This window comes from Helianthus annuus, chromosome 7 (genome assembly GCF_002127325.2).
Source record: "Helianthus annuus cultivar XRQ/B chromosome 7, HanXRQr2.0-SUNRISE, whole genome shotgun sequence".
NCBI classification, from domain to species: Eukaryota; Viridiplantae; Streptophyta; class Magnoliopsida; order Asterales; family Asteraceae; genus Helianthus; species Helianthus annuus.
The window spans coordinates 142,379,011-142,400,575 of NC_035439.2; the positions used below are offsets into that span (position 1 = coordinate 142,379,011).

The following is a 21,565-nucleotide window of genomic DNA, read 5'->3' on the forward strand; positions in this document are numbered from 1 at the left end:
TGGATTAACTTCATATATTTTTTATGTTAACGAGAGGGGCAATTCGGTCATTTTATATGGCCGAATTGCCATTCTAATTAACAGAATTACATATAAAATGACCGAATTGCCCCTTCTCGTTAACAGAAAAAATGGATGAAGTTAACCCATTGGACTAAAATGGCAATGATGAAACCTTTTTGGACCCACATGCGAAAAATGAAATCTTTAGACTAACTAAACTATCAAAAATGACCCAAACTACATGTATACTAAAATGGAATTGGGCTAAGAAGCTATAAAATAATCCATCTTGAAGCCCAAACATTTGACCCAAAACAATCGACACCTATAAACCAACCAACCCTCACATCACAAAATCTAGGGTTTATCATTTCTTCATCAGCGCCGGCGATCGGAAACAATTTGATCAACCAAAAATGGTGAAGGGCCGTCAAGGAGAACGCGTCAGGTATAACCCAACCCTTTTCATTAAACCCTAATCCCCAAATCTATTTCAAACTCACCTTTATTCACATTTTATTTTCCAATTTCAGACTCTACACCAGAGGAACAATTCTCGGCTACAAAAGGTACAATTCAGTTCAATATATAACCAGCTTTAATAAATTTAGTTACTTTGTTACTGATATTGAAGTTAGGGGTGTTGTTCGGGTTTGTCGGGTCGGGTTGCTTTTGTCTATCTGTTATGGGGAATTTAACCAGCTCAAATAAGATTCGGGTTAGTTGGTTTCCGGTTTATTCGGGTCTCTAGTTACAAGTTGCAATGCATACTTTACACTTTAATGTGACAGGGTATTCATGAGATAATAAGCACAAAATGTCAATTGAGAATGCTTTTAACATACATAGGAAATGATAAACCCTAGATTTTGACAATTTTTTTTAGAGTTAAATTTCATTTTAGTCTATGTGGTTTGGGCCATTTTGCCAGTTTAGTCCGAAGGTTTCAATTTTTGCCTCTGGGTCCAAAAAGGTTTCACCGTTGCAATTTTAGTCCACCGGGTTAACTTCATCAATTTTTTCTGTTAACGAGAAGGGCAATTTGATAATTTTATATGTAATTCTGTTAACTAGAAGGGCAATTTGGCCATATAAAATGACCGAATTGCCCCTCTCGTTAACATAAAAAATATATGAAGTTAACCCAGTGGACTAAAATGGCAACGGTGAAACCTTTTTGGACCTACAGGGGAAATTGAAACCTTCGGACTAAACTGGCAAAATGGCCCAAACCACAGGGACTAAAATGACATTTAACTCTTTTTTTTTATTTTCTGTTAATAGGGTTAACCCGATTAAACTTTTTTTAACCCAATTACCAAATCGAATACTACTCTCGGGTTATTCAGGTTTTGTCTTAATTAAGTTCGGGTTGTTCAGTTTCATCTTTATCGGTTTCAGGTTGTTTGGGTTTCATCTTAATTGGTTACGGGTTAATTCGGGTCTGGTTTGGTTTTTGGAATTGGGTTGTTTGGGTTTTGTTTTAATCGGCTACGGGTTAACCCGGGTCTTGTTTGGTGTTCGGGATTGGGTTGTTTTGGGTTCTGTTTTAAATGGGTTTGGGTTGTTTGGGTTTCGTCTTAATTGGGTTCGGGTTGTTTGGGTTTCGATGTTTCGTCTTAATTGGGTTCGGGTTGTTTAGGTTTTGTTTTATATGGGTTCGGGTTAATTAGGGCCAGGTTTGGTATTCGGGTTCCAACGACATCCTTAATTGAAGTCAAAACCGGGAATTTATTGAACTTTTGTTTATCGGTTTGTGTTAGGTCAAAGTCAAACCAGTATCCAAACACATCCTTGATTCAAGTTGAAGGAGTGAACACGAAGGAGGAGGTTACATGGTACCAAGGGAAGCGTATGGCGTACATCTACAAAGCCAAAGTGAAGAAGAACGGATCACATTATCGCTGCATTTGGGGGAAAGTTACCAGGCCGCATGGTAACACCGGTGTTGTGCGGGCCAAGTTCAAGTCTAACCTTCCACCCAAATCTATGGTAAAACAAGTTCCGAAATTAAAGTTTTCAGCAGCATTTTGCGTGTTTTGTGGTCTGAATTAGCGTCGGTTTTGTTTTGCAGGGGTCTAGGGTTAGAGTGTTCATGTACCCAAGCAACATTTAAGGTTTGTATTGCATGCTGATTATATTAAGAGTTAATTACTGTTTTCGTCCCTGTAGTTTGTCAAAAATCACTATTTCAGTCCATTAGTTTAAAAATTGCGATTTCAGTCCATGTGATTTCACTTTCGTAACCATTTCAATCCATTATTCTATTAAGTACAGGGACTAAAATGGTTACGAGATGGACTGAAATGGTTACGAAAGTGAAACCATAGGGACTGAAATCGCAAATTTTAAACTAATGGACTGAAATAGTGATTTTTGACAAACCACAGGGACGAAAACAGTAATGAACTCTTATATTAATGACATTTTATATTTTGTGGTGTTGTGAAATGTTATCGGTAACTTGGGATTTTGTTCACGATTTTTGTACTGTGATTGCGATTTTTTTTTAAGTTTAACTGACTGTCTTTAACCTTTCTTTGTGCAGTTTTTTGAAGAACATGGAGATTGTTGCTGCTGGTGATTCTATTGTTTTTGTAGTAGTTGTGTTGACCATTTGTTATGGAACATTTTTCTTTTTTACATGGAACATCACTAAATCTTTGAATTATCTTGTACTTTTTTTTTAAAATTCAAGATCACTTTTATTATTATTATTATTATTTTTATCAGAATATTACAATGTTAACTTGTGATTAGAAAATCTAACTAAGAAAATCTGAGAGAGTTTGTCTTTCGGACTCAAGAGGTTAAGATTGAAAACCACTGGGACTCAAATCAAGACAAGTTTGAGTTTTAGACTCACGTTAAAATGGTCAAACAAGAACCTAAAAGAAAAAAAGAGTAAATTACAAGTTTTGTCCTTTATGTTTGTCCCAAATTTCAGGTGCTGTCATTTACCTTTAAAATTGACGAGTTTTGTCCTTAATGTTTCAAAATCTTGCACGTTATGTCCTTTAAGGCAAACTCAATTAATTTTTTTTGTTAGATCTGATCATGTGCCTTGCACATGAGGGCATTGTTGTCATTTCATCTCGTCAGGAACCATTGTGTGTAAAAGAACTTGTTTTCAGGGACCATTGTGTAATAATAAAAAGATGTTTACTATAAAAAATATATATAAAAACAAAACCATCCCTCCCATCCACAGTTCCACACCGTCACTCTCTCTCTTCTCTCCCCTCTCTCTCACCTGCCGGCACCTCCCACACCACCACCATCCCGGCGATCTGCTCGTTCGTCTTCTCCGGCAACATCACCATCTCCTCCGACTTCTCCGGCAACATCACCGTCTCTTCCGTCTTCTCCGGCGACATCACCGTCTCATCCGTCTTCTCCGGCGATCTGCTCCTCCGTCTTCTCCGGCGACATCAACGGTAAATCGCTCTAATCTGGTTTGGATTGTTACAGGTTGGGGTTAGGGTTCTAGTCTGGTTTGGGTTGTTACAGGTGGGGGTGGTGGGTTTAATGGTGTTTGTTGCTGGTTTGGGTTGTTACAGGTTGGGGTTAGGGTTAGGGTTCTAGTGAGGGTGGTGATGGTGGAGACGGTGGTGGGTGAAGGAGAGAGAGAATCGATGGTGGTGGGTGGGTTGTGTGGGTGGGGTTGCACTATTGAGACTATTGAGTAATCATGTAAGATGGAACTAGATCTCATGTCTCTGATGACGAGAAATCAGATGCAAGTCAAATTCAATACTTGTTGCTGGAGCACTTGGTGGAAGGTTTGACCACGAAATGGGAAACGTGAACACATTGTACCGGAGGTGGGTGAAGGAAAGAGACAAAGAATTGATGGTGACGGTGGGTTAATCGATGGTGGTGGTGGGTCTGCAGATAACGGGAGAGAAGAGAGAGAGTGGGAATTTAGGGGTTTTGTGGGTGTTTGGTGGAAGGTGGTGATGATGTCGGTGAAGGGTGGAGGGTGAGGGTGATGGTGGCCATAGTGACGGTGGCGATGGAGGGTGGTGGTGACGGTGACGGTAACGGTGGAGGGTGGTGGAGATGGCGGTGACGGGTTGTGGTAATTGTTAAAGATATATGGTATATATATATACACTTACAATAATAATAATAACAATAACAATAATAATAATAATAATAATAATAATAATAATAATAATATTTTTTAAAATCATTTTGTTTTATTTTTTAATAATACTAAGTAAACAGGGTAAAAAGACTAAAATATCCCTGTGTGACCAGATTTAACCAAAAAATCTAATTGGGTTTGGTCTAAAGGACATAACGTGCAGGATTTGGAAACATTAAGGACAAAACTCGTCAATTTTAAAGGTAAAGGACAACGTCTGAAATTTGGGACAAACATAAAGGACAAAACTTGTAATTTACTAAAAAAAAAAGACTTTACTCTTTATCTACATAGTGGAGAGTTCAAATGAGAAGAAATTTTTTGGAAGAAGAAGAAAGAAGAATTTTTAACCAATAAGAATGCTTTATTTTGGTTCATTTAATATTCGTATTTAATTTTATTGTAAGGGTATATTGGTAAATTTAAATAGATTATTAATTAGTAGTCTTCCTCTTTAATTAACTACATTAAATTTGTAACTTATTTTTAAAAAAATATATATTTAAAAAAAATAATTTAAAATGTAGGATAAGTTATGAGATGTGTAGGATAAATTACGAGTTGTGTAAAATAAATTTCGATATGTGTAAGATACATTTCAATATGTGTAGGATAATTTTCGAAATGTGTAGAATAAATTTTGATGTGTGTAGGCAAAAATTTTTATTGTGGAGGATGATAGTCTTTCTGACTAATTAATTAGTCAAATTTAATAATAAATAAGATGGAAAAAAAGTACTTAATGTTTTACAATTTTACCCTTTGTTCTTTTTCTTCTCAATTAATTTTTCTTCTCAAATGAACCTCCCCCTATCTCCATATATGTTAAATACATACGTTTTAACCTATTTAGTTTTCATTTAATTTGATTTTCCTTCCTTTGATAACATGTGTTCGTTAACTTTAAATACATACGTTTTAACCAACCGACACCGAACGATTCCCACCACGTAGCACGGAAAATTCTCACTAGTTTTATAGTTATAATCAATCTTTTCAGCATTCAATAAGACTTGGGAGAATCAGGTAGATTCAACTAGGTGCAAACTTTTAACAAATTTATAAAGTGTAAACACACTACAAAATAAAAAACAAAGAGTTAATTAGTGTTTTCGTCCCTATGGTTTGACAAAAATCACTATTTCAGTTCATTAGTTTAAAAATTGCGATTTCAGTCCCTATGGTTTCACTTTCGTAACCATTTCAGTCCCTGTGGTTTCACTTTCGTAACTATTTCAATCCATTTATTCTGTTAAGTACAGGGATTGAAATGGTTACGAAAGTGAAACCATAGGGACTGAAATCGCAATTTTTTAACTAATGGACTGAAATAGTGATTTTTGACAAACCACATGGACGAAATCAGTAATTAACTCAAAAACAAAAGATCATAACTTTTTCTATGTTTACACCCCTTAAAATTAACTCAGTAATTAACTTAAAATTAGAAACCACTGGGACTCAAATCAAGACAAGTTTGAGTTTTAGACTCACGTTAAAAACGGCCAAACCACAAGAACTCAAAAAAGACTTTACTCTTTATCTCCATATGTTAAAAACATACGTTTTAACCTATTTAGTTTTCTTTTAATCAATCTTCTCAGCATTCAATAAGGCTTGTGGAGAATCAGGTAGATTCAACATTTAAGGTGCAAACTTTTAACAAATTTATAAAGTGTAAACACACTACAAAATAAAAAACAAAGAGTTAATTACTGTTTTCGTCCCTATGGTTTGACAAAAATCACTATTTCAGTTCATTAGTTTAAAAATTGCAATTTCAGTCCCTATGGTTTCACTTTCGTAACCATTTCAGTCCCTGTGGTTTCACTTTCGTAACTATTTCAATCCATTTATTCTGTTAAGTACAGGGACTGAAATGGTTACGAAAGTGAAACCATAGGGACTGAAATCGCAATTTTTTAACTAATGGACTGAAATAGTAATTTTTGACAAACCACAGGGACGAAATCAGTAATTAACTCAAAAACAAAAGATCATAACTTTTTCTATGTTTACATCCCCTACAATCAGCAGAATCTCCACAAAACACTCCCTACCACCCTCTGCATCTCTCTCTTCAATCTCATGATTTCATTTCATTTCATCTTCTCTCTCTAGACTGCCTGATTCTCTCTCATCCCCCTCATTACCCTAATCATAAAATCACAAAAACCTCAATCCAACATCATCAAAAATCATCAAAAAATCATAATGTCAGCAATCAAGACCCCCCCACCAAACAAATTGCTCACATTTGGCCTTGTATCATCATGGTACTCATCAAACATAGGTGTCTTATTGCTCAACAAATACTTGTTAACCAATTATGGATTCAAATACCCAATCTTTCTAACAATGTGTCACATGTCTTCATGTGCTTTGTTAAGCTACATTGCCATTGCATGGTTAAAGATGGTGCCATTGCAAGTTATCCGGTCTCGGGTTCAATTCGTTAAGATTTCTGCATTGAGTTTGATCTTTTGTGCATCTGTTGTTAGTGGGAATGTGTCGTTGAGGTATTTGCCTGTGTCGTTTAATCAAGCGGTTGGTGCTACGACGCCTTTTTTCACTGCGGTTTTCGCTTATGTTATGACTTTGAAGATGGAGACTTGGCTTACTTATGTCACCCTTGTTCCTGTTGTTACTGGTGTTGTTATTGCAAGTGGGGTATGCTTTCTTTTCTCTTGTTTTAAATTATTATTATGTATTTTTGTTGTATATTGTTAGGCTATTAGTTGCCATTTTAATGCCCTTTAAAGAATCCTGCAAATTGACCCATAAATAGGGCTGTTCATAAAGCTCGCGACTCGTAGCTCGGCTCGTAGCTCGTTCGAAAGAAGCTCGAGAAAAACTAGTTAAAAAAACTCAATTTGAGATGACTTGAACCAAGCTGGCTCATTTTGTAACCAAGCCCAGCTCGAGCTAAGCTCGGCTCGGCCCATGGCTCGGCTCGTTGGCTCGTTCTTAGGCTCGTTTAACTCCGACGTAAAGCTCAAGCTAGGTTTAACCGCCTGAATTAATTTCGAGCTTGAGCTCGACTCCACCCTGGCTTGACTCGGCTCAACTCGTTTACAGCCCTACCCATAAAATGTTGTGTTGTTTCTTGAATCTTAACCAAGTTTCAAGAGCTTAGGGTGAGTCAAGTTTTAATCTTTTTTGTATTTTTATTGCATTATAGCTACCATTTTTTTGCCCCTTAAAGAATCCTGCTAATTCCCATGAAATTTTGTATTGAACCTTGAATCCTAAGTTTCGGGTTAACTTATGAGAGCTCGAGCTCGAGATCGGCTCATTTATTATCTATAAATTAATATATTAAATAAAAATAATATAAATAATAGGCTCGTGAGCTCGATAAGTGAAGCTCGGCGCTCGGGCTCGTTTACTAAACAAGCTTATTTTTAGGTTTGGGCTCGGCTCGTAAACAAGTTTAAATAAGCTCGGCTCGTTTACTAGACAATTTTAAATAATGGGTAAACGGTATTAAATATTAATAAAAATTAGCATTACACTAAGCCTCGACGAGCCTGACGAGCTTCACATGCCAGGCTCGAGCTCTGGCTCGATAAATAAACGAACTTAATTTTAGGCTCGGCTCGATAAGGCTTGGCTCGTTTTGAGCTTTTTCTCGAGCCAATCTCGAGTAGCTTGCGAGCCGCTTGGTTCGTTTGCATCCCAAGTTGAATCTATCTTAACCAAGATTTAAAACCTTAGGGTGAACCAAGTTTTAATCTTTATTCATTTTTGAGTAAATTATTTTTTGAGTCCCTGTGTTTTTGTGATTTTAACCACTTGAGTCCAAAATCAAAAAGTTTAACGCCCTGAGTCCCTAACCGCTCATTTTATAACGTTTTGAGTCCAATTTTTAACACTTGTACTTTTGATTTTGGACTCAAATGGTTAAAACCACTAAAACACAGAGACTCAAAACGTTATAAAATGAGCGGTTAGGGACCCAGGGCGTTAAAATTTTTTATTTTGGATTCAAGTGGTTAAAACCACTAAAACATAGGGACTCAAAAAGTAATTTACTCTTCATTTTTATTGCATATTAGCTGCCATTTTATTCCCCTTAAAAGAATCCTGCAAATTCCCACAAAACCTTGTGTTGTTCCTTGAAGAGTTAATTACTGTTTTCGTCCCTGTGGTTTGTCAAAAATCACTATTTCAGTCCATTAGTTTAAAATTTGCGATTTCAGTCCCTGTGGTTTCACTTTCGTAACCATTTCAATTCATTTATTCTGTTAGTACAGGGACTGAAATGGTCACGAGGTGGACTGAAATGGTTACGAAAGTGAAACCACAGGGACTGAAATTGCAATTTTTAAACTAATGGACCGAAATAGTGATTTTTGACAAACCACAGGGACGAAAACAGTAATTAACTCTTCCTTGAATCTAACCAACTTTTAAAACCATAGGGCGAGCCAAGTTTCAATCTTTTCGGATTCATAATGTGCGTTGGCGCTACTGCTGCGAGAGCACTTAAAACCGTGGTGCAAGGGATACTGCTTTCCTCTGACGGGTAAACAAATTTTCATGAAACACAATGGTAACATTAATATCTTCGATTAACGTTGTTACTAACGAGCAAGTGTTCGTTAACTTGGTCAAGGGAGAAGCTAAACTCTATGAATCTCCTTCTGTACATGGCTCCTATTGCGGTTCTTCTTCTGCTACCCGCAACAATGTACATGGAAGAAAATGTTGTCGGCATAACAATAGCGCTCGCTCGACAAGATTTTGGGATTGTTTGGCTGTTGATTTTGAACTCTTCTCTTGCTTATTTTGTGAATTTAACCAACTTTTTGGTCACAAAACATACAAGCGCACTTACACTTCAGGTAAACCGCTTCATCTATGTTTCTGCATGATTTTTCAGAATTTTTTTTTTTTTTGAGTTAATTACTATTTTCGTCCCTGTGGTTTGTCAAAAATCACTATTTCAGTCCATTAGTTTAAAAATTGTGATTTCAGTCCCTGTGGTTTCACTTTCGTAACCATTTCAGTCCATTTATTCTGTTAGTACAGGGACTGAAATGGTTACGGGGTGGATTGAAATGGTTACAAAAGTGAAACCACAGGGACTGAAATCGTAATTTTTAAACTAATGGACTAAAATAGTGATTTTTGACAAACCACAGGGACGAAAACAGTAATTAACTCTTTTTTTTTCGTAGCGAAGCTTTTATGCGTAAGAATTGGTTGATTGCTTCTTTCAGGTTCTTGGAAATGCAAAAGGGGCGGTAGCAGTTGTTGTGTCGATATTAATATTTAAAAATCCAGTTTCTGTGACGGGGATGGCGGGATACACATTCACGGTTATGGGGGTTATTCTTTACGGTGAAGTTAAAAAGCGTAGCGCTAAATAAGAGGGTGCGATCTAACCGGAGATGAGATTACTAGTTTACTACCATGTTTAGATTTCATATAGAGATAGTTCTTTCTTTTCTTATTGTAGTTTTGACATTGAATCCATTAGTAAAGAGTTTAGAATTAATCACAAGAAAATATTTTGTCAATTTTGTACCAATCATGGCAAATGATAATCATAGTCGTTAAAAGTCATCGCCTCTGACGCCTAGGCCCATTTTTCAGGCGAGGCGGGGCAATTGCGCTTCAATTCTCCAGGTGATGGTTTAGGCGCAAATTCTGGCGATATTCCTAGATTCCGGAGAGTTTCCGACCGAATTCTCTAAATTCCGGCAAGATTCCAGCGAAATTTCTACTTTTATCTATTGAAAACTGCTTTTCTATACTAAACTTTTGGCACTAAATAGATGATATAAAATGTTATATAATATATAATAGTTTTAGTTTATTTTATTTGAACAATATTATTAATTTGGGAATATGCCACAGAATAGTAATGAAATTTTAGGAGTGTTCCAGTTAGGTCACTAATAAAATTTATTGTTCCAATTAGATCATTCTACTTTATTTTGGTGTTCTAATGCTAGATATTTTACCTGAATAGCAGGTTATAGTCTTACATGGCATTTATTTATTGTTAGTTGTTTATCTTCTTTTATGACTATAATTTAAATGCTTTTGGTGTAGGAGTAATTAGTACTTTCTTTCATTAAAAATTTACTAACATCTAACTATTTTTCACGATTTTTTAAAAATTTTGATAACTTTTTAGAGATTTTGAAAAAAATCACATTTTTTATTTTTTTCGCATTTTTTTTAACTTTTCTACGATTTTTTAAATCTATTTCGCATTTTTTTCTAACCCACTTGGCATTTATGTGCCATGTCAACAAATTTTTTAAATAAAAAACCTAAATACATGCCATGTAGGATTGATGACCTTTTATTTAGGTAAAATATCTAGGATTGAAACATCAAATGAAACTTGAATGACCTAATTGGAACAAAAAAAATTATGAGTGACCTAATTATAACACTCTTAAAACTTGGTTACTATTATACAAAGTTAACCCTATTAATTTTCTAATATATAAAATATTTTTAATATTTTTGGTTGTGCGTTTTTTTTTCTCAGGCCCTCGCATTTTTTGCGCCGTGCACGGCCTATGCGCCTTGAGTGCGCCTTTAATAACTACGATGATAAAAACGAAAGCAAAATGTGACGCGATTTCAAGAAAAGCGGAAATACAGTTTCGATTAATACGGCAGGCACCCAGTGAATCAATCACACAAAAGAAAGTTGGTAAGTCTCAAAGCTTAATCCGTTCCCAAGCGCGGGAATAATAAACACTTAAACACAAACACAAGCAAAGCAAAACAAACCAAAAACCGTTTCATACGATGGTTATCATTCTGGAATAGAAGCGGCATCTGGTGTCGCTGCTGCGGCTGCGGCTGCCGCAGTGCGTTTGATGGATGCCGACTTGATGAGATGATTGTAGCTGCCCTTCTCCTTGAATAGCTGCGAAAAATGATGCTTGCAGTACAAGATTCCCTCCAAAGCTGCATAGTTTGATGGCGATAAAGAACATCCTCCGTGTGAGCACTTGAAACATGACTTGTGGTATGCTTGGTTCTCCACTGTTACCTGTATCACGTCGAAAAATTACCGTTTTCAATTTTGACCCGTTATTCAACCTGCCCATCTTCTAAATCTAGTTTTATATCATGTGAATATGTTTCATAAGATCGCTATGTAGTATGTACTATGGGCGGCAACAGTGGCGGACTTACAGTGTTAATAGGGGTAGCACGGGCTACCCCTCAACCCCGTCTCCGCAGTGTAAAAATACCCCTTAACTCCATTTCCGTAGTGTAAAAATACCCCTCAACTCCATTTCTGTTATATAAAGGATACCCCTGATCCTTAAAAAAAAATAGGATACCCCTAACTTTTTGGGCTAGTTCCGCCACTGGGCGGCAATTCTTGACACAACCCGAAACCCGACCCCGACACAAAGAAATGTTTGGGTCGACTAACACAACCTGTTTAAAAGACGGGTCAGGTCGGGTTGACCCGTTGACCCATTTAACTATTTAGAAAAAAAAAAAAAAAACTTTTATATTTTTGTTTTTTCCGTTTCCATTTTACATGATTAGTAATAATAGTGTTAGTTTTGGCACACTATCTTATTTACTTGTCACACTTATACTCACAATTAAACATGTCATTGATAACCCGCTTAAAACCCAAAAACTTGCTTATAACTCGTCAACATGTATAACTCATCTAAAATACGGGTTAAACAGGTCGTGTTCGGATTGACCCAAATTTATTGTGTGCGGGTTAGGGTTGAAATCTTTGACACGAATAATAATATGGGTCGGGTTCGGGTTGCACATTTCAACCCACCAACCTGTCAACCCGACATGATTGACACCATAGTTGTTAATGGCGAATAGCGATAAGGTACCTATATGCTACATAGCGAATAGCGATAAATAGCGATACACTAGAAAAAATTGTATTATGTATATTTAACAAAATACCCTGGTATATATACGTTATTTTACATGTATATTTAACAAAAACCTAAAATCCAGCTATTTTATAGCTATATTTAATTGCTATTTATATTAAAAAAAAAAAAACAAAATAAAAAATAAAGTGTCACTATTCTCGCTATCCATCGCTACAACCCTAATAGCGACACTAGACCTATACGCTACATAGCGCGCTATAGCGATCGCTACGATCGCCATTGACAACTATGATTGACACCCCTAGACTATGTACCTTCTCCAGAGGATAAGCTGTTTTGCCACAAGTAGCGCATTTGTCTTGGGTACCGGAGAACATGCCAGCAGCTTTGCTAGGTGACTTTGTCTACACACACATAAACATACTTTTAAAACGCTTCTAATATATCCAACAACATTTGTGCAAAAAAGGCGGAAAATTTACCAGCATTGGCGACAACTTCTCAGCAGCCTTTGCAGCTGTAAACAACGACAAACGTGTTAAAGTCCCCACTCTCCTTGTAGAGAATTAAAAAAAACAATGAAAAAAAGCGTACGTGATGTGAAGTTCTTGTTGAAGTTGCCGCTTTCCTTGAAGAGTTGCTCAAAGTGAGGCTTGCAGTAGAGCACTCCTTCCATTGACGAGTAATTGCTCAGCTGAAAGTTAAATAAAATTACTATGCAATTATACCAAGCCGGTGACTTAAAAAAAATGTTGTTTATTGTTTTAATACCCCTTTAGCTGATTGACTTGAGGGTTGATATAGGCATTTAGGGGTGTAAACAAGCCCAGAGGCTCGAGAGCTACTCGTTATCGGCTCGGTTAAAAGCTCGAACGAGCCGAGCTTTAACGAGCCCGAGCCCGAGCTCGAACCTGAAATAGAGCTCGTTTAGTTATCGAGCCTGAAATACAAAGCTCGTTTAGGCTCGCGAGCCTAAACGAGCCCAAACAAAAATTTATTTATTTTATATATAATATAATAATAATGAGGTAACATTGGCAAGCCGAGCTCGAGCCAAGCTTTGGCTCGTTTAAGCGATACTAAAGCGAGCTCGAGCCAAGTTTTTAGCTCGTCTGAGGTTGTTCTTAAAATAGCTCGAGCCGAGCTCGAGCTTTGGGTTTACTCGCGAGCCGAGTTCGAGCTCAAATAAGTAGGCTCGAACCGAGCCGAGCTCGAGCTTCAAAAAAACATGACGAGCCCAGTCGAGCTCGGGCTCGGCTCGGCTCGTTTACACCCCTATAAGCATTTCACATCTTAAACACATAAAAATAACTAAGCAGCGAGTGACAGGTGCTATAAATTTTCTATTTACAAACGACGAGTATTACAAGGAGTTATGCTCAAAGATCACCATGAAATAGACAAATAGTTTAGAAAAAATATATAATATTATATAATTGGTTATAAATTTGTAATGTTATTGATTTAATATGTCTTTTGCGCCAGTAAAAAAATTAGTGCGATCGGCCCTTCAAATAACCGCCGTTGGTTCCCATTGCTAACAACCATTGTTCTTACAAAACTACAAGAACACCATTTGGCAAAAGTCAGCAATTTTGAGTGACCATTTGATGAGCATTATGCGTCCTTTTCACATTTCCACTCCCGCAATTCTTATACAATTGCAAGTTCTTGCAAACTATAGCGGCTTTTGAAAAGTCAACTGTAACGACCAGTCAGTCATTCATTCTTGAAAATTACAAAACATCTATATAGTTTTGTCTATTTCATGATCCCGACATCTCAAATATGAATATACATATTGCAAAAAAAAAAAAAAAAAAAAAATTAGAATGAAGAAAACATAACCAACATGTTAGATCCACCAAGCAAGTTAATGATTATCAACACTATATACATCAATTCAAAAACTATTTATCTTAGGGGCTGTTTGGCAACATCTGAATGGTTAAGTGTTGAACCAGTAAGAGGTCTGAACCATTAAGTGCCAAACCAGTAAGATGTCTGAACCATTAAGAGCTTGTATAATGCTTAACCGTTCAGAGGCAAATGTCTGACCAATTCAGATTAGAGGTCTTAACCATTCAGACTCTGTATAATGCTTAACCATTCAGAGGCAAATGTCTAAACCATTCAGACATTTGCTCGTGAAACAAACAGTCTGAACCATTAAATGCTGAACCAGTAAGAGGTCTGAACCATTAAGAGCCTCATTACGAGGTAAACAAACAGCCCGTTACACAAATCATATACACATCACAAAGGAGAACCATGGTCATACCTTAAGGGTACCTTTGCAATGGCTACACTTGAAGCAAGATTTGTGATAATCAATACCATCAGCAGACAAAAGTTCCACAGGGTAAACTGTCTTCCCACAAGCCTTGCATTTCTGCTGTGTTCCAATAAAAGACATAATTGCCCTTTTCCCCTTTAGATCTGACCTTGATCTTAAATCTTTATACTTGATCTTAAATCCTTCACCTCCCTATATTCAACAACCAATCAAATGTTAAATCTTTACACCCTTTTCAGTTCCGATTCGATCTCAAACACCACCTGAGAATAAAAACCCTAAAAGTTTTCAACTTTACACACCCGATCTGACACAAATGAACACAAATCCCTTAAAGATCTTATCCTTTTCAAATCCCATTTAATCAAGATTGTTTTTTTGTTTAAAATATGAGTTGGGTATGTTGAAATCATCAATCTTGATAACAATATGAACATAAATCTTGAAAAAAAAAAACCTATTTTGCTAAGGTTTTGATTGTATCATCAATTTCAAGAATATGAACACAAATCCCTTGAAGATCTAATCTTTTTCATATCCCATTTAATCAAGATTGTTTTTTGTTTAAAATATGAGTTGGGTATGTTGAAATCATCAATCTTGATAACCATATGAACATAAATCTTGAAAAAAAAAAACTATTTTGCTAAGGTTTTGATGGTATCATCAATTTCAAGAACATGAACACAAATCCCTTGAAGATCTAATCTTTTTCAAATCCCATTTAATCAAGATTGTTTTTTTTTTTTAAATATGAGTTGGGTATGTTGAAATCATCACTCTTGATAACCATATGAACATAAATCTTGAAAAAAAACTTTAATAAAATACCTAATTTTGCTAAGGTTATGCTAATATCATCACTTTCAAGAACAACATGAACATAAAACACTAAAAAGATCTGATTTTTTTAAACCCCAAATAGTCAAGATCACTTTTTTTTTTCCAAATATGATTTGGGTTTCTTGAAAAAATCAATTTCAAGAACAACATGAACATAAAACACTAAAAAGATCTGATTTTTTTAAACCCCACATAGTCAAAATCACCTTTTTTTCCAAATATGATTTGGGTTTCTTGAAAAAATCAATTTCAAGAACAACATGAACATAAAACACTAAAAAGATCTGATTTTTTTAAACCCCACATAGTCAAAATCACTTTTTTTTCCAAATATGATTTGGGTTTCTTGAAAAAAATCAATTTCAAGAACAACATGAACATAAAACACTAAAAAGATCTGATTTTTTTAAACCCCAAGTAGTCAAAATCACTTTTTCCTTCATATATGATTTGGGTTTCTTGAAAAAATCAATTTCAAGAACAACTTGACCCGACCCGATGGAAATTGGAGAAATACATGATCCAAATGTTAACATACCTTAATAAATTAACAGTCTTGGGTTGAAATTTGAGTTGAAATTGTTGATAAAAAAGTCAAAATGGTTCTGATTTGGTTGCAGAGATGAAGAACACAGAGGTCAAATTGTGGGGAATGTTAGACGCAGCGCAAAGAATTGGGTTTTTTTGGTTTGGAGAATGTGAGATATTTTTATATTTATATATCAACCAATGTTAGTGGAAGAGATGTGCTTTTTGCAGCGTAGTGGATGGAGCGAAGAGGATGATAATGGGGATATCTAAAGATTCTTGAGTCATGTACAAAATAAGTCCATTAAGAATCTTACAATATGCATTTTTGGTGATCTAACTTTGTTTTTTCGCATTTGGGTCGATCTTTATTGTTTCAAACGACTAACAAAAGCCTGATTACGAACGTAGACGATGCTTGTGACCCAGCCGACCACCATTCCAAAGATAACTCACTGTCTGCAAGCTGATTGTGGTAAAACCCCTGACTCAAACCTATGGGTGTTAAAAAACTCGTGGCTTGCAGCTCGCTCGAAAAAAACTCAAAGAAAGCTCGGCTCGAAATTGGCTCGGTTGTTAACGAGCCAGCTTGGCTCGGCTTGGTTTGTAAACGAGCCGAGCCCGAGCTTGGTATGGCTTGGCTCGTGAGCTGGCTCGATAAGGTTTACATCCTTCATTTTTTTGTCCCACATCGCTTAGAAAACAAAAACTAAGGGAGTATTCCTCCTATAAAAGAAGGTAAAGACAATATACAAAGTGAATTAACTATTTATACTTGCATTTTTAGGCATATGGTTAAATTAAATGGTAATTATGGCCCTTAGTCTATGAAGAAATTCATTTTTAAGTAGTATTTGCGGTTTTTTGTTAGTTCGAGCTAGATCGAGCCGAGCCGAGCTAGCTCGAACTCTAATCGAGTCGAGCTCGAGCCTCAAATCTCAGCTCGATTTGAAATTCGAGCTCGAGCCAAGCCAGCTCGAATCGAGTTCGAGCCGAGCTCGAGCCAAGCTCGAGCTGGGTCTAGCTCGGCTCGACTCGGCTCGTTTACAGCCCTACTCAAACCCATGACCTCCACATTGGAAGGTCATGAGGCTGCAACGCATCGAAAGGTCATTGACTTTGGTCAATCTTTATTAAACCCGACTTTAACTTAAATGGGTGTTGTTTGGGGGTTAATATGTCACACTTGGCAGAGATCAAATACTGTGTCAAACACATGTATATAAACAAACATGACACGGATTTTATAGACTGATACTAAGTTACTAACATGACTGACAATCCATTTAACTCGAATTTGATTTTTAACCTATTAATACTCTGAAAATTGTAAAATTACAATAAAAAATGTAAATATATATAAAAATAATTTTATTTTTGACTATTAAACTTGATACTCATTTCCATTTTTTAAATTTGTCATAAAATACCTGACTAGCCCAAATATTATCAAACATATTTCACAATAGAGGTATAAATTAAACAAGTCAATCGATGAACACCGGAACACGTATGCCAATTTACATGTTTAGCTAGACGTGGTCGCGAGCTTGACGTGAATCCGCTTACACCAAATCCAAACTCATGATATTTATGTTCTACTCATGTGACATGATCCCCCAAACTATAATTCTATAAATATGCAAGCTTGGTGTGTAAAGCAAACGAAAGTGTATATAAAAACACATTTATCTTATATTCTTGTATTTTTTTTTTTTTTGGTGTTTTCTATGAATACTTGGAAATGGAATGACACCTGGATACACTCAATAGAATAATATGTTAGATGTAAAATTATTCCTGATTTTTATATATTTTTTATCATGCTTTTAGATAAATTTATGGATATAAAATGTCATTTAAGCAATAATTTAGTGTCAATTTGGTAACTCCCTTTAGTCTTTTGTCCGAAAACGCATCGGCTTCTGTTCATCCTTATGTAACGTACTCTGACCAAACACTCACTTTTTTCCATTTTCATTTTGACATTTCAAATAAAGAATCCTTTTATATAAACTAGTATCTACGACTAGCGTTTTGTGGCGGGAATGTTAAGCCGAATAAAAAGTAAACGTAAAAAATGATAAATCATGCATACACGTTACGGCGTATTAACTCGCAAAAATTTGACTGACCAAGTAAAGCATAGAAAAGAATAACTAAGTCGGCTTAGGACCCCGCAAGTTTTGATGGAGCTGTTAAACTGTAAAAAAATAGACGTAAAAAATGTTGAACCACACGCGCACGTTGCAGCATGTTAACTCGGAGAATTTAGAACAAATTGTAAAACGACAAATTTGTAATGTAATGTACATGGATCAAAGTTGAAAGTGGAAAAGTGTTGGTGTTAAAAATAGAAAATGTTTATGACAAATATGTAAATGATAAAAACTATAGGGTTAAAAGTGTAAAAGATGAAAACCATTGAGGTTAAAAGTGTAGAAAACTCTTTCTATATATATCTATGGAGTTAATTGCCCGGATGGTCCCTGTGGTTTCACGTTTAGTCCCCACCTTTTGAAAATAACAGGTATGCTCCTCATGGTTTGGTATTTTGTTACTCGGATAGTCCCCTGAGTAGATGTCAGTTAGTTTGGAAATAGCAGGTATGCTCCCTATGGTTTGTCATTTTGTTACTCGGATAGTCCCCTGAGTGAATGTCAGGGGACTATCTGACTAACAAAATGACAAACCATAGGGAGCATACTTGCTATTTCCAAAAAGTGGTGACTAAACGTGAAAAAACATGAAATCACAGGGACCATCCGGGTAATTAACTCTATGTCTATGTATGTATAGAGAGAGAGAGATATAAGAGGTATGTGAATATTAACTCCTAAAACAATAAGGGGTTAAAAGTAAATAAAAATTTAAGATTAAAATAAGTCAACAAAAGTCAAAGGAAAATTGACTAGTATTGTTGTGAGGGGGAGAAAACTTAACAAATTAATATAGGGATAATATAAAAGATAAATAAACTTTTTTTTTTCTAAAAAAAACCATAGAATCATGATGACAATAAATTTCCTGTTATGTTTTATAGATAATTGATATGTCCTATGTCAGATCCAAATTCAATTTTTGTACTCACTTTATAATTGTGTATAAACATAATATCCATATCAATTAAAGTGACAAAACGCATAAACTTATTTGTAACGCATAACTGCATGAGCTTTACATTCATCATATGTCTGTTCAGTGTACAATACACCTATTGAGTCAATGAAATACATGAACATATTTTTGTATATCAAGCTTTTCTTTGTGTATCATACGATTTTAGAGTGAGTATCAACCAAACAAACTCGTTCACGATCGTGTAAAGAGAGGTAGTGTATGGAAGGTTAATTAGCCGAGGGCGTGATCAAAACATGGAAGTGACTAGAGTTATATTATAGATGTTGCATTTCACAAGATCAAAGGTTTTTTCCTTTTTTTTTGAACGGCTAAATTTCACCTAAATTACACCTTATTCAGATTTGAACACAGGCCTTCTCCAAAGAAACTTTGCCTGTTTGAGTGTTTGGACCAACTGCTAATGCTTGTGGTAATCAAAGTATATCGGTATAATCAACCAATGTGGTACACACACGCGTATCATAATTTATTATTCTTGATATTGTAGCCAGTGGCGGATTCAGCCAGTTTTTTTTTTACTGGGTTCCTTTTTCCAAATCATACAAGGTTTACACTACAAAAAAAAAAAAACGTTCTTTTCCAAATCATACAAGGTTTACACTACAAAAAAACGTTTTTTTTCCAAATCGACTGGGTTCCTGGGAACCAGGTAAACCCCTCTAAATCCGCCCCTGATTGTAGCATTCGTTAATAAACAAATTTGAGAACTAACCATTTGATTAGAGGTAACAATTCAAGACCTTTAAATGCCTAACTATTTAGTATTTACACCTAACTTTTTGCTATTTACACAAAGTGATATGATATTAACAAATTCAAATTTGTGTTTTTCTTTTATAACTTCCAATATGTAATCTTTTATTAAAAAACGAATATGGTTTTACGATGTGCTTATATTTATCTACGTTTTGATATAAATTTTTATGCATTACTTTCTCAGGCAATCCATCAAACAGTTCAGGTGTCTCAACATTGCCTCATTTAGATCAATCCTCCCTCCACTCCACCATCGCCCAACAGCCACCTGTAAACTTAGAGAGCAACATGAGAACACCACATAGTTCTGAAGGGTCGAACCCTTTGTAATACCACTAGTCATGAACCCATCATCTTATTGGACGTCGATGTTAGGGTCAAGGCCTAGTCTTACTTCATGTGTATGGTCATCGTTCATTGGTTTCAAGTATGAAAGTGACCCAACTTTCAAGTTGTGTGGTACAGAGAAGTGTGTATACTTCTGGCACATACTACAACCTTACACGTTAAGAAAACTCCATAAATAAGCAAGCAGTAGCAATGACGAAGCTTGAAAAAAAAGTTCGGAGGGGTCGGAAGCTAACTGACCTAAATTTTTTTTTTCTGTCGCGTAGTTTCGACTTTCGAGGTGTATGTTCGGGTAGGACGTCAGTGATTCGATTCGGGTCGGGTCAAACATTAATATGAAATAAAAAACGTTCTCAAACATTAAAATATAAGTTATCATTTTATTCTTCCCCATAGCATAATCTAATAACAAAACAAGTTAACAAATCACCCTAAATTTCAAACTCTAATTTCTGTCTAAATCAAATCACAATAAGATTAAACAAATAAAATTAGACATAGTTACAGAAAGATTCAACAAGTTTAGGGCAAAAATTCGGACGAATTTCACCCCTAATTTCAACCTAAATCACATAAACAGCCCTAAATAGTACAAGACCACAACAACGAGCAACGTTTTGGCTTCTATTCTCGAACAAGAAGCTGAAGTCGAACAGTTTTGGAACCTGCGTTTTCCCCCCTTCTGCAGTTCTGGCTTATGGCTTCTGTTTTTCTAGTTGATGTCCCAAAGTAAACAAATTGGGGTTTTTTTTATAAGGTGGGCTTTTAAGTTGGGCTATATAATGATTTGATTTGGGTTATATAATATACATTGTAGTATTCTACCAAATACAATGATTTGGGCTATAATATTTGGCTAATTAAATATTTTATTTGGGCTATATAAATAAAAAAATTAAAACCGAGGGGTCGAAAACGTATATACCTAAATTTTTTTTATAAAACCGGGGGTCGAAAAGGTATATACCTACAAAATCCTATACAAAATGTACATATATAACAATACTGGCCGAAAAATTCGGGGGGTCGGGCGCCCCTCCCCGCCCCTTAAATCCTGCGCCCCTGAGCAGGAGTCACTAGAAACTCGCGTGTTAGTGTATTTCTAAGGCTAGAGAGTGTGGTATAAAGCCCCTAGGGGCATTATCATGTCACATAAGCGGCACCTCAACGCCACGTCACATAGGGGGCTTTAAAGCCCTTTCCTTTAACTTGTATGCAATGGTTTAAAGCCCCTCAATGCCATAGCGCCCCCTTATCTTGACCAAATGCCTCAATCAAGCCAAAAAACGTCCGTTAGCACGCTGGCGGAAGGGCTACAGTGCCCCCCTTTAACGGCGGTGGTATGGTGATTGACGCCCTGGAACGCTATAATTGGTGAGGTGGCAGAGTGGCGTTAAGCCACACCCTGTAACCTAAGTGGATCCAAAATCATAAACATTTTAGTTGTGACATTGAGTGATTTGTGTATGTGGGCGATGCCCGAGCCTACAATATTAGGAACGATAAAAAAATTCTTACATGGTCTAATATAAAAAGAAATTATAACGTGTGTATATATAGGACTCATTATTTCATTATTGGACTTGACAGTTGTTTATTGTTATAATATATTTTGTCTTAGTTCAAGTGAGTTGGTCTAAT

At 35.9% G+C, this 21,565-nt stretch overlaps 3 protein-coding genes across 5 annotated transcripts; 2 read left to right on the forward strand and 1 right to left on the reverse strand.

The window, feature by feature from the left end:
* The first annotated feature begins 298 nt into the window (after positions 1-298).
* Positions 299-2,723, forward strand: LOC110868918 (60S ribosomal protein L35a-1). Of its 2 annotated transcripts, none has more exons than XM_035975370.1 (5): positions 299-451; positions 537-572; positions 1,767-1,995; positions 2,078-2,124; positions 2,555-2,723. In XM_035975370.1, the coding sequence occupies exons 1-4, from the start codon at positions 420-422 to the stop codon at positions 2,117-2,119; spliced, it is 339 nt and encodes a 112-aa protein (XP_035831263.1). In that variant the 5' UTR covers positions 299-419; the 3' UTR covers positions 2,120-2,124; positions 2,555-2,723. The 2 variants fall into 2 exon arrangements, with proteins under 2 accessions (XP_035831263.1, XP_021973883.1); XM_022118191.2 differs by having other exon boundaries at positions 2,078-2,120; positions 2,552-2,723.
* A 3,445-nt stretch (positions 2,724-6,168) lies between these two features.
* LOC110868916 (probable sugar phosphate/phosphate translocator At3g11320) lies at positions 6,169-9,678 on the forward strand. The gene is made up of 4 exons (XM_022118189.2): positions 6,169-6,823; positions 8,578-8,681; positions 8,772-9,000; positions 9,379-9,678. The coding sequence occupies exons 1-4, from the start codon at positions 6,368-6,370 to the stop codon at positions 9,526-9,528; spliced, it is 939 nt and encodes a 312-aa protein (XP_021973881.1). The 5' UTR covers positions 6,169-6,367; the 3' UTR covers positions 9,529-9,678.
* A 1,079-nt stretch (positions 9,679-10,757) lies between these two features.
* On the reverse strand, positions 10,758-15,922 carry LOC110868917 (LIM domain-containing protein WLIM2b). Of its 2 annotated transcripts, none has more exons than XM_022118190.2 (6): positions 15,690-15,922; positions 14,294-14,500; positions 12,607-12,706; positions 12,495-12,529; positions 12,327-12,416; positions 10,758-11,177 (listed from the first exon to the last, which is right to left on the reverse strand). In XM_022118190.2, the coding sequence occupies exons 2-6, from the start codon at positions 14,426-14,428 to the stop codon at positions 10,938-10,940; spliced, it is 600 nt and encodes a 199-aa protein (XP_021973882.1). In that variant the 5' UTR covers positions 14,429-14,500; positions 15,690-15,922; the 3' UTR covers positions 10,758-10,937. The 2 variants fall into 2 exon arrangements, with proteins under 2 accessions (XP_021973882.1, XP_035831262.1); XM_035975369.1 differs by having other exon boundaries at positions 14,294-14,571.
* Positions 15,923-21,565: the final 5,643 nt, after the last annotated feature.

Bases quoted from the DNA above. Each gene is read 5' to 3' on its own strand.
- LOC110868917 (XM_022118190.2), bottom strand. From the start codon at position 14,428: ATGTCTTTTATTGGAACACAGCAGAAATGCAAGGCTTGTGGGAAGACA. The intron at 12,707-14,293 runs GTATGACCATGG...TTTAACTTTCAG, and splicing joins ATTGCAAAGGTACCCTTAAG to CTGAGCAATTACTCGTCAAT. The intron at 12,417-12,494 runs GTAAATTTTCCG...ATGTGTGTGTAG, and splicing joins AGAAGTTGTCGCCAATGCTG to ACAAAGTCACCTAGCAAAGC.
- LOC110868916 (XM_022118189.2), top strand. From the start codon at position 6,368: ATGTCAGCAATCAAGACCCCCCCACCAAACAAATTGCTCACATTTGGC. The intron at 6,824-8,577 runs GTATGCTTTCTT...TTAAAACCATAG, and splicing joins GTGTTGTTATTGCAAGTGGG to GGCGAGCCAAGTTTCAATCT. The intron at 8,682-8,771 runs GTAAACAAATTT...AACTTGGTCAAG, and splicing joins ATACTGCTTTCCTCTGACGG to GGAGAAGCTAAACTCTATGA.
- LOC110868918 (XM_035975370.1), top strand. From the start codon at position 420: ATGGTGAAGGGCCGTCAAGGAGAACGCGTCAG. The intron at 452-536 runs GTATAACCCAAC...TTCCAATTTCAG, and splicing joins CGTCAAGGAGAACGCGTCAG to ACTCTACACCAGAGGAACAA. The intron at 1,996-2,077 runs GTAAAACAAGTT...TTTGTTTTGCAG, and splicing joins ACCTTCCACCCAAATCTATG to GGGTCTAGGGTTAGAGTGTT.